We start from the raw sequence: 13,642 nt of genomic DNA on the forward strand, positions 1-13,642 counted from the left end.
ATGTCCAAGCTGCTCTCATGATTCCTGAATGCTTGGGATGGGCAAGACTGACACCCCGGCATGCACTGAGCGGGGCGGGGGACACAAGGGAAGGAGCCTATCTTCATCTCCGCCTGTCTGGGGCTGGCACTCTCCACCTGCCGTGGACCCGTCCTCCCCTCGGCCTCTGCAAATTGCATCGGTCTGCTTGCGTCGCTGTGACTTTCAAGGGTGCAATGTCTTCTTCCTCGCTGCTCGCCGGCATGGCCACACTAGCCAGACGACGACAGAGTCCCGAGCCTGGGCTCTCCAGGAAGCCAGGCGGCCTCCCCCAGCTCAGGCAGGAGCTGGGAGGGTCTGGCCTGCCTCTTCAGCGCCCCTCTGCTCCCCCACACGCTGCGATGGTGCCTAGGCACGCACCAGGATCCAGCCACGCGGCTGCCAACGACCTGCAGCCCTTGGGTATTCTGAAGCCGGGAATTTAATGTTGATCAAAAGGGGGGAAATCCTGGAAATGAGATGTCAGATTAAAAAGGTTTAAAAAAAAAAAAACCCTTTCACAAGAGCCGGTTTCTTCTCTCTCTGCCTACAAGTTAGTAATTAGGAGGCCCAGGCTGGGTTCCAGCAGAGCTGTTATGAAAGGAATGGGGGAGATAAAAGGATGAAAGAGCCGGCATCCTTTCAGACCCTGGAACAAAGTGCCCAGAGCAGCTCACCCCGACCTCAGCCTCTTCGCCCCTCCATGCCTGCTGACACTCAGCACCGAGGGGTGCAGCACAACCATCTTATTTATACCTTATTTATATACGGTGCAGTGCACACCTTATTTGTCCTCCTTCCCCGCTCTCCCTGGCAGATTGGGCAGGAAAGCAGAAAGCAGAGCAGCAGATCAGAGAGGTGGCACAGGGGCACATGGGGCAGAAAGCAGAGCAGCTGATGAGGCGCGGAGCAGAAAGCAGAGCAGCCGACACTTAGAAGCCGGACAGCCCTGATAAACAGCAACGATGATTTTGGCTCTGAAGGGAACGGGAAGAGGCAGGTCTAAGCCTGCGAGCATGCGCCAGGACCCCAGGAGCAAGAGCCCACCTGGAGCCCGTCAGAGAGGACCCCACAGCTCTGCGCGGGCCCTGTTGAAATGAGGCAGAGCTCAGCATGTTCACGCCCCCGGTACGAAGCCAAACCACAGGCAGCAGAGACGGAAAGGGAGGCATCGCTGTGCTTCCTCTGCTCCCCGCGCTCGCTGCTCTCAGCGCTCAGGGTGAAGCGCTGGGCCTGGCAGTGAGGCTTCGCGGGATCACAGCCCCCACCTCCCCCCAAGCAGATCATTCAGTCCCCCGTTCCTTTGGGGCTGCTGCCCTGCTCCCCACTCTGCAAGTGGAGGAAAAGCCATGATGTTCAAGTAATGATGCTCCTGGCAGCCGCGTGCTCCCCTGCAGAGCAAGCCAACAAGGCAGCGCAAGGGCAGACTACTCTGCGCAAGGCGTCCCCATGGAAAGAGAGCTGGGCTGGGCCATCTTTGCTGTGAGCAAAAGCCCTGGAGCAGCGCCCGTCGTGCCCGCTGAACCCTGCAGGACTAGAATCACTGACCTGAGGCAGGACGGGACAGAAGCAGGCCGCGGGCGAGTGAACGGGCCGGTGGGTTGTTGCTGGCAGGGACAGGACAGCCGGGGCAAGTGGGCTCGCCATGCTGGGGAGACCCCCGGCCAGGCCAGCTCTGCCCTTCTCCCACATCCCTGGGGGAATGCACCCTGTCGGCTGGGCTGTTGGCTCTAATAGGGTGGGGCATTGCTGCAGGTCACCTGGGGCCCTGACAACACACAATCACAGACCGTGAGGCTGGGAGGGAGCTCAGGAGGTCACATCCAGTCCAACCCCTGCTCCAAGCAGGACCAGCCTCAACTGCATCATCCCAGCCAAGGCTTTGTCTACCTGGGGCTTAAACACCTCCAAGGATGAGGACTCAACAACCTCTCCAAGTAACCTGTTCCAGTGTTTCACCACCCTCCTAGTGAGAGTTTTTCCTAATATCCAACCTCAACTTCCCTTGCTGCAGCTTGAGCCCATTGCTCCTTGTTCATCATCTGCCCCCACTGAGACCAGCCCAGCTCTGCGCTTGCTCTCTGCCCCTGCTTCCTTCCCTCACTCCTGACAAAGCTGTGGCTAAGCTGATGTACTCTGGCCAAACAGCCCGCCAGGACGTCCCCAGGGAAGGACACTACAGAAGAATTCCCAGCGGCTGCAGGAAGCAGGGCTGGGAGGGGTAAAGCATACAGCGAGGATATATTTAAGCTAGGATGACAGACAAAAGGGCTGGCGTCCCCCCATCATGGTGACACCTCCGCTACTCTCCTCTCCTCTCCGGGATCACCGGCCCCTGGTGTCAGTACTGCCTGGCTGGCTCGTTGGCTCCGAGCACCACGTTCTGGCACCTCTCTGACGCCCAGCTGGGCACCGGGGCCAGCCCACATGGTTTCCAGCCGGCTCAACTCAACAGAAACTCCTTCTTCTGCTCCCCAAGATGGGTACAAGGCTGTGCAAGTGCCAAGAGCAAGACCCAACCAGAGTCCTCTACCTCCCCATTGGACTTGCCTTCATCTGCCTGCCCAAACCGTGGCGCGCGCAGCCAGCCGTGAACTGCTGCACTGGGGACAGGTGGAGAAACAGGCTGAGCGTGGCCACGTGATGAAAGAACAGGCCAGCCAATGGCTGAGAAATCAAGGGGAACAGACCCCGGATCTTGGGGGCTTTTAATGGACAAGAGGCAGAGAGACTTCCCTGCCTTTGTGCATTCATTTGAAAAGTCTACGAGCTTAATTACACTGTTAATGAAACAAGGACTCAGGTTACCTGCTTTCTAATAAGGTGAGAGGCAAGGATTTCTTAGGGGGATATATTTTATTGGACTAACTGTGTTGTTGGGGTAGAGTTAGACCTATCCTAACCCTGCAATTGATCCAATTAAAGATATCCCCTTAAGAAATCCTTGCCTCTTACATAATTTCTGGACCATCACAACTACAACATCACTCTTAGACTATTCTAATGAAAAGAAATAATGTGATTTGGTCCTGCTTTGAGCAGGGGTTGGACTAGATGTAACCTCCTGAGGTCCCTCCTAACCCTCATTTTCCATGCTTCTAGGATTTGAAATGACCCCGGTGTGACCCTCACAGCACACCCTGCAATGGTCAGGATGTTCATGTGAAGGCAGGAAAGCACATTTCCATTTTCATCTTTCCTGGTTGGAAAGTGGCCTTGCTTCTATACCCATTGAAATGTCCTTCGATCCTTTTTTTTTAAGCAAAAACACACTGATAACATATTATTTCAGCATCCTTTCCTCCCAAATCATGCTGGCTGGTAAGTGGAATGACATCATTGTATATAAACTTCAAGGAAAAAAATCATTTCACAAACTTTTGAAGGTTTTTTCCAAACCTCAGTGGAGGAAGGAACATAACGAGCTCTGTCATTTATTCAGGCACGTCAGACTGGCGCTGACTGAAAGCAGGCAAAGTGGGGAAAGTGTCTTCAACTGCAGAAGTAACCTCCAGAGGGAAAACGAACGGCAAGAGGCTGCTTTTGATCTGCCATTACTCAGTTCACTTGGGCCCTCTAAACCGATTAGGAAAGATGCATCGGCAACTGTCAGCTCACATTTCCTGTTGCAGAACGGAAGTCTGTCATCATTAAACCCACAGCTCTGGTGCAGGAACCCTGCTAGGTTAGACTTTCGCTTCTCGGTGCAAAATCCCCAGTGCTAATGCTTAACCCTGCATGGGACCCCTCTGCCCCCATTAACATCAGCTTCCTGCACTGCTTCCTCTCCAGAAATCCTATCTGAAGATAGGTTAATGAACACGAGAAATCAGGGTTTGTCATTGTGACCGGGGGCATCAAGATCTGAAATGCAACTCAAACAAGGACGTGAAGCCACAGTACAAAAGGGATGGCATCCTTAGTGGAGAGGCATAAACAGAAGATTAAGGATGCCTGGTAGAAAACAGAGATCACATAAAAACCTGAGATGCAGCAAGCCATGCAGCTGCCGTTCAGAAATCACCTTATCCATCCTTGTACAGCCTATTCATTTTCTGCTTCATTTATTGCAATGTGTTTATGTGCAAAACCATTTGTCATTAATGCGGCGTATTGTGCCAAGCCTGACCAAATCTCAACTCACCAACACGTCACCATAGGCCCACGAGGTGCACTATCTAGAAAATACCAGATAAAAGGCCCCGGCAGAGAAGTGAGTGGAGTGCGACACACAGATAAAAACGATGCCGTGCAAATAACTGGAGAGACGAACGGCCGAGGCATCGTCAAGGAAGCGCAACAAAGGGTCGGCGCATACTTGTGACGTCCACGCTGATGGCACTGAATTTGAAATTGCAATCTGGATAAACCCCCCTTGGGCTTCCTCCTCTTTGCCCCCTGGTTTCAGCGCCCGTAGGCTGAGCTCTGCGTGCAATGTCACTCTCGCTGCACTTTGGGCTTGTACTTCCACAAAGAAACCAGCTGTGTTTTCACATCACTCGCGATGCCGGGAGCTGGGGCAGAAAGAAACACGCTGAAGAACTGGCTATGGCAGAGCACAGGCTGCCCTGGCTTCAGCTGTGCAAGCTGGGGAGGTCGCCATCCTACGCCTAGCAGGTGAAGGCAGGATTCAGACACCCCACACCAAAGCGATTACAGGCTCGTGGATGATTTGCACGACTGAGGTGCCTTGGGGGTGAAAAGACCTGGGCCTGCCTGGAAGAGCTTACAGTCAAAGTGCAAGACAGGAGACAGCCGGCACAGGCAGAGACAAAGGAAGAAGCAAGATGACTAACATTTGGCGAGCTCGACCGCAGGCCTCGGCGCAGTAGCAGCTGCAGCCCTGCCAAGTCACTCAAAGGCAGCGCAGCAAAGGGGCTTCCAGGGGAGGGGAAGGGGAACGAGGATCCTGGCGAGCTCCTTGCCTGGGTGAGGGGCGCGGGGGAACAGCAAAGGTGTTAGTTTAGAAGTCAGCAAGGGGCTGATGGATGTGGCAATGAGCTGGGGGGAGGTGGGATTCATCCTCTAGACAGAGGGAGAGGGTGGGGGTCCTGGGAGACAGGATATCGGGTGAGATGGACCCCGGGGCTGACCCAGGATGGCATGTCTTATAGGGACAGGCTGTCAAGGGGGTGAAGTGAAGAGGCATTGTGTTTGAGGCCCTGGAGAAGGCAGAGCCAGCACATGAAGGGGCTGGCGGGGTCGGAACAAGGGACCAGGAAACTGGTCTTAACAGCAGCCTTGTTCGTGGGCGCTAGCAGGGCAGGACAACCTCAAGGCACGGTCACACGGGAGCCTGGTGCGGGGCTGTAGCAGCACGGCTGGGCAGGGAGGGCTGCGCCGTAGGGACTGATGTGCTAAGAATAGGGAAGGATCGAGCACAGCAGAGCTCGGAGACTGGGCTGAGCTGCAGATAACCCGCGGGCTCCTGGCTGCGGCCTCCAGGGCACATTTTCAATAAGCAAGGGGAAGTGCAAACGAGAGAGAACGGGGAGGAAGAGGTTGTTGAGGAGGGGATGGACGAGCTTAGGCAGGCCGCGTGCATGCGTCACCCTCCCACCGCTGCCGGCTGCCCTGGCCACGTAACACCGCCCACAGCCTCCTCGCTCTCCCCGCAGACACATGGAGGCAGAGCCCGGACAGGAGCCCGCGCAGCCTGTGGCAGGGGGAGGGTGCCGGGCAGCCCCTGCCCGGGGGGATTTCCCACTGTGGGCTCTGACCCACGGCCATGCCACACCGCCCCTTGTCCACCCCTCGCTGTCGCCATGCGCTGCCTTCTGCCTTTGCACCTGGCTGCCTGCGCTCCCTCCGCACCGTCCAAGCCCTTCCGGTTTCGCTGCCACCCGGCAGAGCCCGCAGGAAGCCAGCGGGGCCCAGCTGGGAGCTGTCCAAGCACACTCGCCACCCATAGAAACATGTGCACACCCCCCCCATGCACACACACATGCACCTCCATGCACGCATCCTCTAGACACGTGTGCATACCCCCATAAATGCGCATGCACACCTTCCCATGTGCACACGCACAACCCCCATACATCCACCCCATGTGTGCACACACATACACACACCCATGCACACACACCCCTACCCATCCACCACCCCATGCGCATGCACACACTCATGCTCACATATACATACATCCCCCCACGCATGAACACACACACATACCCCCTCACCCCCTATGCACATGCGTGCACATGCACACACACATACTTGCAGGCTTCCCCATCGTCCTGCACAAGTCTGGGTTCTGAGCAGGGACTTTCTCTCCCCACCCTGCTGCGGTGCAGGCTTGGGGGAGGGAGGGAGGGTGAGCAGGGGCACCAGTGACCTCAGCCAGAGCCTTCAGGAAGAAGGAAACTTCTCCTCTGTGCCATGGGGGAGGAGACCGGGGCCAGGGCCTGGGAGGATGTGAAGACTCATTTGGGGGTGGGGGGCACCAAGTGCCTGCAACCTCTGGATGCAGGAGGTCCCACCGGGGCCACGAGCCCTGCCTGAGCCACCTCCATTGCAGACAGAAGATGCCCTTGCAAACCCACTGCTCACCCGTTGTATGGCCACCGCCCGCCAGGACATGACTGTAGCCCCGACGGTTGGGCCAGCAAGCGGGGAGCAGAGGCGACTGCCGTGTGGCCCTGAAGCGAGAACCAGCAGGGTCAGTTCTTTCCTGGCACCTCATGGTTTTGGAGCCAGGCTGATGGCCCGTGGCTTTGACCCCTCATCACCGAGCACCCTGCGCTGCCCGTCACCTCCGGCCAGGCCTAGAGATGCCCCCGCTCCCTTCTCCCTTGCACGGGCACCGCCGGCTTGAGGCCTGGTGGGAAAGAACCTGTGCCGATCAAGGCCGCCTCTTTCCCCAGCACAGGGGATCTTCCCCACGGTGCTCCCGGGCTTCTGCCCCCAGAACGGTTCCAAGCCTGTCCTTCCACCCATGGACCTGCTCCGAGCCCAGGGCTGGTCGGAAGGGGCCCTGGGTCCTGCCGCTCCCCTCCCTGCTTCAATGGATGCACAGAGGAGATGGGACGGCCCAGCCACTGCCGTGCCAGCAAAGAGAGGCACCTGGCTCCATGCAGCTCCAGAGGAGAGGAATCTCAATGCATGCACAAGCATGTGTGCAAGTGTGCATGCAAGGAGAGAAATCTCAGTACATGCATACACATGTGTGCAAGGAAAGAAATCTCAGCGCATGCACATGTGCGTGTGCAAACACACACAAGAGGTTTGCTTCCCTCTCAGGTCAGGGGCTTGCACAGCTCCCTCCCCGATTCCACGAAGCCGCGAATCCCTTGTTGCGGCCACAAGCGTTGTTGGCCACAGAGCCTTCCCCCCGGACCACACAAATGTCTTGATGGCCCCTGCTACATGTTGCATATATCATGCAATTAACTGGTGAATCGCGCAATAAATTTAGACCAGCTGGGAACAACGGGAATTTGCACGGGACGGATGCTTGGGTCTGTGTGAGGACACAGCCGCTGCCAGCTCTCGTGTTTCCAGCACTGCTGGCCTAGAGATCCCGACTTATCGGGGACCGTGAAGGCCACTCCCAGCAGGGCCGGAGCTTGTCCCAGCCCCAAAGCCACCGGGTCCACCCCATGCATCACTTGTGTCAGGCGCTCATCGGGAACCGGGCAAACCACAACTTCTGCTTTGCTACTCCGCTGTGTTTGCTGCCGCCCCACGCTGCCCCGGCAGCCTCTCGCCGTGCTGGCACACAGCTGGCGGGCTCCCCGGCCTGGGCCAGTCCCCTCTGCACGGCGCTCGGCACCGCAGCTCCCCAACAAGCCCCTGCCATCCCTGACTCTGCAGAGTTGCTCAGTAAAGAGCAAGCAGGTTTCACAGCATCGCGGGGCCCTCGGGGGGCTCGAGCCCTGTCTGAACCAGCCCAGGCTTGCGCGCCCACAACCTGCTCTCCGACGCTTTGGGAACAACCCTTGCGCACAACTTCCAGGCATGAGGCCTCGCACGTCAAAGACACCCTCAGGCAAAGCAGGGGGATGAGGACCCGCCAACGGCTGTTACTACAAGGGCAGGAAGGAGCCTGTTAAAGGGTGCTTGAGGGATCCTAGGAAGAAACCCCGCTGCAGAGGGAGCGTCCCAGCGTCGTCACCTCCAAGAGCAGAGTGACACGTTCCTGCCTGCACCGGTGCTGGGAGCACCGGGCTTTGTACAGCTCTGAAACGCTAAATCCTAATGATCAAACAGGGGATCGGGTGTCCCCTGCGTGGGGCTCACGCTGCCGCTGTCGCAGAGATCCACCTCGTGCTTTTTATCACAGACCACGGTTTCTTTTCCCAGGCTGGATCCTTGTTTGTGGCAGGACGAGGTCTCCTGGGAATCCTCTTGCTGTATGAAGCCAGACCATCTCTTTCCCGAGCACTGGGGACAGCTCGCTGGTCCAGCCCTTCAGGCCCGGTCCCATCCCTGCAAATTTTAAGAGGCCTCTTCTCGGGTGCGTCAATGGCTGCGAGATTGGGCACCTTTGCCCTCCCAAGCGGTTTGTGTCACTGGGTCAGGAAATCGTTAGCGACCTGCTCCCAAAGAGAGGCGACTCGCGAGAGCTGCCATTACCACAGTTGCAGAGCGCGGCGATCCAACGAAGGCAGGTCGCATCCTGGGCATTCACCGTGTGGCTGGCACCGCGGGCCAAAAGCAGAGCCGTTGCTCACTGCTTGCTGTTTCAATTGATTTATTACTTTCATTTCTGGGAGCGAGTTTCCTGGGAAAACATGTAACGAGCTGCTCTGGCTGGAAACCTGTCGGGCTGAGATGCCATCCGGTGTGAAGCCAGGAAGAGCCACTGACCTGCCGAGAGTTTCCCTCCATGATTTATGACTAGCATAGTCTAGTCTAGTCCGGTCTAGTAATAAGTCCAAGGCTGTGAGCAGAGGTCAAAAAACAGGACACATGAAGAAAAGCTAGAGGAACCAGGATGATTAGTTCAGAGAAGGGAAGGCCAGGAGGGCATTTCAAACACTGGTCTCCAGTGTCGAAGCCTTCAAGCACGCAGAAAGGATTGTGATGGAGAGGATGGCGATGGGTCCTCCAGCACAAGGGAAATTTGGCTGGACACTGGGAAGAGCCTCAGGACAGACAGCGGCCTCTTGATGATCCCTTAACGACTCCACAGCGCAGGGAGATGAGGGTGCGAAGCTGCCACGGGCGGGGAGCTACAGGCCAGCTCCAACTGCACCACTTTCATCACCTAAAATGGCTCAGCTGAGGACAGGAGCCCAGGGCCTGCTGGACTGGCCGAGTCCCTCGCACACCGTGCAGAGACCTCTGCGTCCCGGCAGCCCGAGAGGGCCTGCTCAGCCTCAGAGCAAACAGGGCCGGCGTTACGGCTACCGAACACACATCCTCCCTGGGCCAGTTGCCTGGTACGACCGGGCAATGGCGTATAACCAGGGTCAGGCCCTGCTCCCGTGCCCCGGCTACAAGTCCGTGCTCACATGCTTTCCAGGGCAGCACCCTCCACCAGGCACGATCCCGCTGACCTGCTGGATGAAGACATGGCGCGGGATAACTGAGTCTCTGGGCAGCCCCCGAGTCTCTGGGTGCGGCGGGGGGAAGCCTGGTGTTGGCAAAGCCAGGCATGCAGCAGGGAGGGCTCCCACACCCTGCCTCTACCACACCACCATTCAAACAGTGCGGTGCGTAGACCAGAAACCTCCCAGAAAAGGCTCCAGGGCCTTCCTGCCTGTGTCGCGCCAACCCCACGGAGACCACAGCACAAGCAATGCCCCTTGTGTTCAAAGCGGGTTGAGTTTATTCAAACAGGGGTGTAGGCAGAGGAAGGTAATTATCTTTGCCGAGGGGCAGTCTGCTGTACGTTACGCTGTGCAAACCCAGCAACAAACAACATAGATTAGATGCAAAAAGCCCACAGAACAAATGAAATAAAAATAAAATAAAACGTGCCAGCCAGAGCCTCGTTAACGCCATCATTACGGAGCTTTTTTGTCTCCTCCTTTGATTCTGCTTGAAACTGCGCTGCACGCACAAGCGCGGCCCGGGATGGATCAGATGGAAATGGGCTCCTGCTGGCCGGCTGCCCGGGCTGTAATGGCGAGGTGGCAGGGAGCACGTCTCTCTGATTTCACGTCCGAGACGGCGGACGTCTTTTCTCTCGTACGGCAAGAAACACAGCAACGCTTTGGCTTTGCAAGTGGAGCTGCCCTTTGTGCGCGTGTGGGCACATGGGAGCATGCATGCATATACATGCACACGCAGGTGTCTGTCCATCGGAGTGCACGCATGTGCCCATACACGTGTACAGGTAGCGCGCTGCACTGCACTTGGACATGCAGCCCAGGCACCGGCCAACGCTCTCTGTAGATCTCTACGGTCCCTGCTACACTTTACTTACATTACACAATTAACTGGTGAATTGTGTAATAAATGTAGATCAGCCACACGTGCAAAGTCATCATCACACAAATAATTTGAGACTCTCACAATAAATGTGGATCTGCCATATGCGCAAAGTAACAGTCGCACAAGAAAAATGCCTGTCCATCTCTAAAAGGAGCCAACCCGCTACATACTTAGTGCTTGGAAATGTGTCACGACTCTATGGCTGGTTTCGATCCAGCTTTCATTTGCACGTGTAGCAGAGCACTCAGAGGATGGGCTAAGATGTCTCCAGCTAATGGTGCAATATACTGGGAGCGCTGGAGTCGCCCTGTGAAATTTAAACCTGCCACCGTGCGACTGATGCTGACCCAGAGTCGTGCTGGCTTCTCCGTCATCGTGAAGCTTAGCCGGAGGCTCAGTACAACGGGACGAGGGCCAAGGCGATGCACAGAGCAGCCCCTGCCCAGGCCAGAGCCCACACACCACAGCCGGCCTGCAGAGCATCCCGGGAACATCACCGCCGTCTCCACTGAACCACTCTGTCTCCCACAGCCCAGCAGCCACGTCCCACCCTGCGCCCCCAGCCTCGGGCATGCAACCGGTGATCCAGAGCTCTGATGGAGACTGGGACCAATGGACGTGCTCCCCTTGTCTGCAGAGGAGAGACCCGAGATACCAAACCTGCCCATGATGGGCAGGACAGGAACACCCAAGGCCTGGGGAAAGCCAGAGCCTTCCTCACCGCAGAGGGCACCGTCTTCCTCACTCTCTCTTCACCCCCTGCATGCGACACTGCAGCCTGGGGCAGCCCGTGCCCCGTGGTGCCCAGACTCCTGTCGTCTGGGCAGGCGGTGTTCAAACGATGGCTCCCCAAGTCCTAACCATGCCTTTCCAGGAGCCACGGAGCACTTAGCCCCCCTGCATGCCACACAGACCTAGGACACTCTCAGCAAGCCAGACGGTCACTCATGGCGGGTTGCACGACGAGGGGATGCGAAGGGCTGCTGCGGATGCAGTCCAGCCCCACGGCTCTGTTAACGAGGAAGACGTGGGCAATGGGGAAGGCTCCCATCCATCCTGCAGGACAGATGGGCAATGCCATTCGCTCCCCGCTGGGAAACCGGGCAGAGAAACGAAGGCACGGTGACCTGCTCTCACAATACCAGGATGGTCGCGGCCATGCGGCAAGCGGCAGAGTTGCCTGCTTAGGAACATCTCGGCTGCCCCAGAGATGCGGCGATGTCTTCACGGCAGCGCTCTTCCACGATAAAACCTGCCTGCTCCCCTGCCGTGGCCTGGCCCCGAGCCCTCAGCAAGAGGCCCGCGTTTCACAGGGAGCTGGGAGGGAGCTCCAGAGGTCACATCCAGTCCAGCCCCTGCCCGAGGCAGGACCGGCCCTATGCAAACCAGCCCCGACACACCCAGCATCTAAACTCCTCCATCCGCCCTGACATCGCACCCGAACCTGCCGCAGGGAAAGCAGGGGACCGCGGCGGCCAATGTCCCGCTTCTAAAAACGGATGTTCATGTGCGTCGGAGAGATCCCAGGCAGAGGCCGTGTCCCTGCTACAGAGGACGGCAAAACCTCATCAGTCCGTACCAGTCTGACCATGGGGTACAATTGCTTCTTGACCCCAATTCTGGTGTTGGTCCCAGTCCGAGCACAGGGGGAAGACCCTCCAGTCCGGACCCTGCGGGGTTGGTGCCAGCAGGAGCATTGGCACAGCCCGGTCCCATCCCTGGTGCCTTCGGGGGAGGCTTAAACCCCCCGACACACGGAAGAGCAACCAGCAAGGCCCAGAGGCCTGGAAACCCCCCGTGGTACAACACAGGCATGGCTGCGCCTGCATCCTCCCCGCCCAGCACCTGTCCAGCTTCTCCGACTCCTCCCGTGCTCCAGGTTCCCGGCCACACACGGCTTAGTTATAGCTCTTTATCGTCCCCCGTTCCCAGCTTAGGCCTTGCGAGCTGGCAGGCCTGCGGGGCCTGGCAGCACCGAGATCCTTGCCCCCCTGCCCACACGCTAAGCCAGGCAGAGGCACCGCAGCACACGCGTGTCATGGAGACGAGCGAGCTGGGGGCCGCGTGCACCGGTGGGCTCGAATGAAGCGAGCTCCAGACGCGCGACTGGCTCTTCGGACTCTGGGTTTTTTGGTGTCCCGTGCCATCCAGGGGCCTGGCGGGAGCCCCGGCGCGACGCGCCTCCTCCAGCGAAGCCTCCGGACCCCGACACGAGCCCCCGGGCGCAAGCCTAGAGGGGCCAGGCTGGACGGGCCCCGCGGGGGTCACGGCTGGGCCCGAGGCAGCCGCGTCCCCGTCCAAAGCGAAACCCCGCACAACGCCCCCCGCCCGCCCGGATCCTGCGCGGGGACGTAGCGCCCTGCAGACCCAGCCGCACCCCCGGCCAAGCAGGCGCTGCCCGCGCCCCGGCGGAGCCGCCGCGCACCTGCCCGCGCCCAGGGCAAGCGCAAGGGGACGCAGCCCGCCCCAGCACCAGCACCAGCACCAGCACCAGGGCATGCGGATGGGGATGGGGATGGGGATGGGGAGGAGCTGGACCAGGACCGGGGCGGGAGGATGGGGATGGGGCAGGGCGACGCCCGCCCGCCCGCCCTTGGGGCGCACTCACCGGCTCGGGGCAGCCCCGCACGGCCTCGGAGACGCTGTGGCGGAGCTCGGCCGCGGTGCCCGGCTTGCTCAGCCGCTTCGTGAACTTGCGCACCTCCGACCCGGACCCGGACCCGGACCCGCCGCGATCCAGCGCCCCCGCCATCGCCATCGCCGCCGCCCGCAGCCCCAGCGCAGCGCGGCCCGGCCCGGCCCGGCCCGGCCCCGGCCACCAGCGAGGGAGGAGCCGGGCGGAGCCTCCTGCCGCCGCCGCCGCCGCGCCTGCGGGCTCGGGCACCGCCCCGCCCCGCCCCGCCACGGCGCCGCGCACCTGCCCCTGCCCCTGCCCGGACACGCGCACCCCTTGCACACCCCACAGCAGCCCCTGCCCCTCCACGCGCACCCCCACCCGTCCCGAGAGCCCCTGCCCGGCCACACACACACCCTACCCGGCCACGCGCACCCCCAACGCGTCCCGAGAGCCCCTGCCCCGCCATGCGCACCCTCTGCCCACCCCACAGCATCCCCTGCCAGACTAAGGGCAGCCCCAGCCCGCCCCTGCCCCAGCTGAGGGCAGCCCCAGCCTGCCTGGAGAGCCCCTGCCTGGCTAAAGGCACCCCCAACCCATCCCGAGCATCCCCTGCCCCAGCTAAGGGCA

General features: G+C 59.4%; 1 protein-coding gene across 2 annotated transcripts in view; it reads right to left on the reverse strand.

Moving 5' to 3' along the window:
- The window catches only part of DOCK11 (dedicator of cytokinesis 11), an 89,717-nt gene extending 76,519 nt beyond the window's left edge, over positions 1 to 13,198 (reverse strand). For both annotated transcript variants that reach the window (XM_006274363.4, XM_019492781.2), the window contains exon 1: positions 13,007 to 13,198. In XM_006274363.4, coding sequence (XP_006274425.2) covers positions 13,007 to 13,156 — 150 coding nt within the window. In that variant the 5' untranslated portion in view covers positions 13,157 to 13,198. The remainder of the gene's footprint in view (positions 1 to 13,006) is intronic.
- Positions 13,199 to 13,642: the final 444 nt, after the last annotated feature.

This window comes from Alligator mississippiensis, chromosome 8 (genome assembly GCF_030867095.1).
Source record: "Alligator mississippiensis isolate rAllMis1 chromosome 8, rAllMis1, whole genome shotgun sequence".
NCBI classification, from domain to species: Eukaryota; Metazoa; Chordata; order Crocodylia; family Alligatoridae; genus Alligator; species Alligator mississippiensis.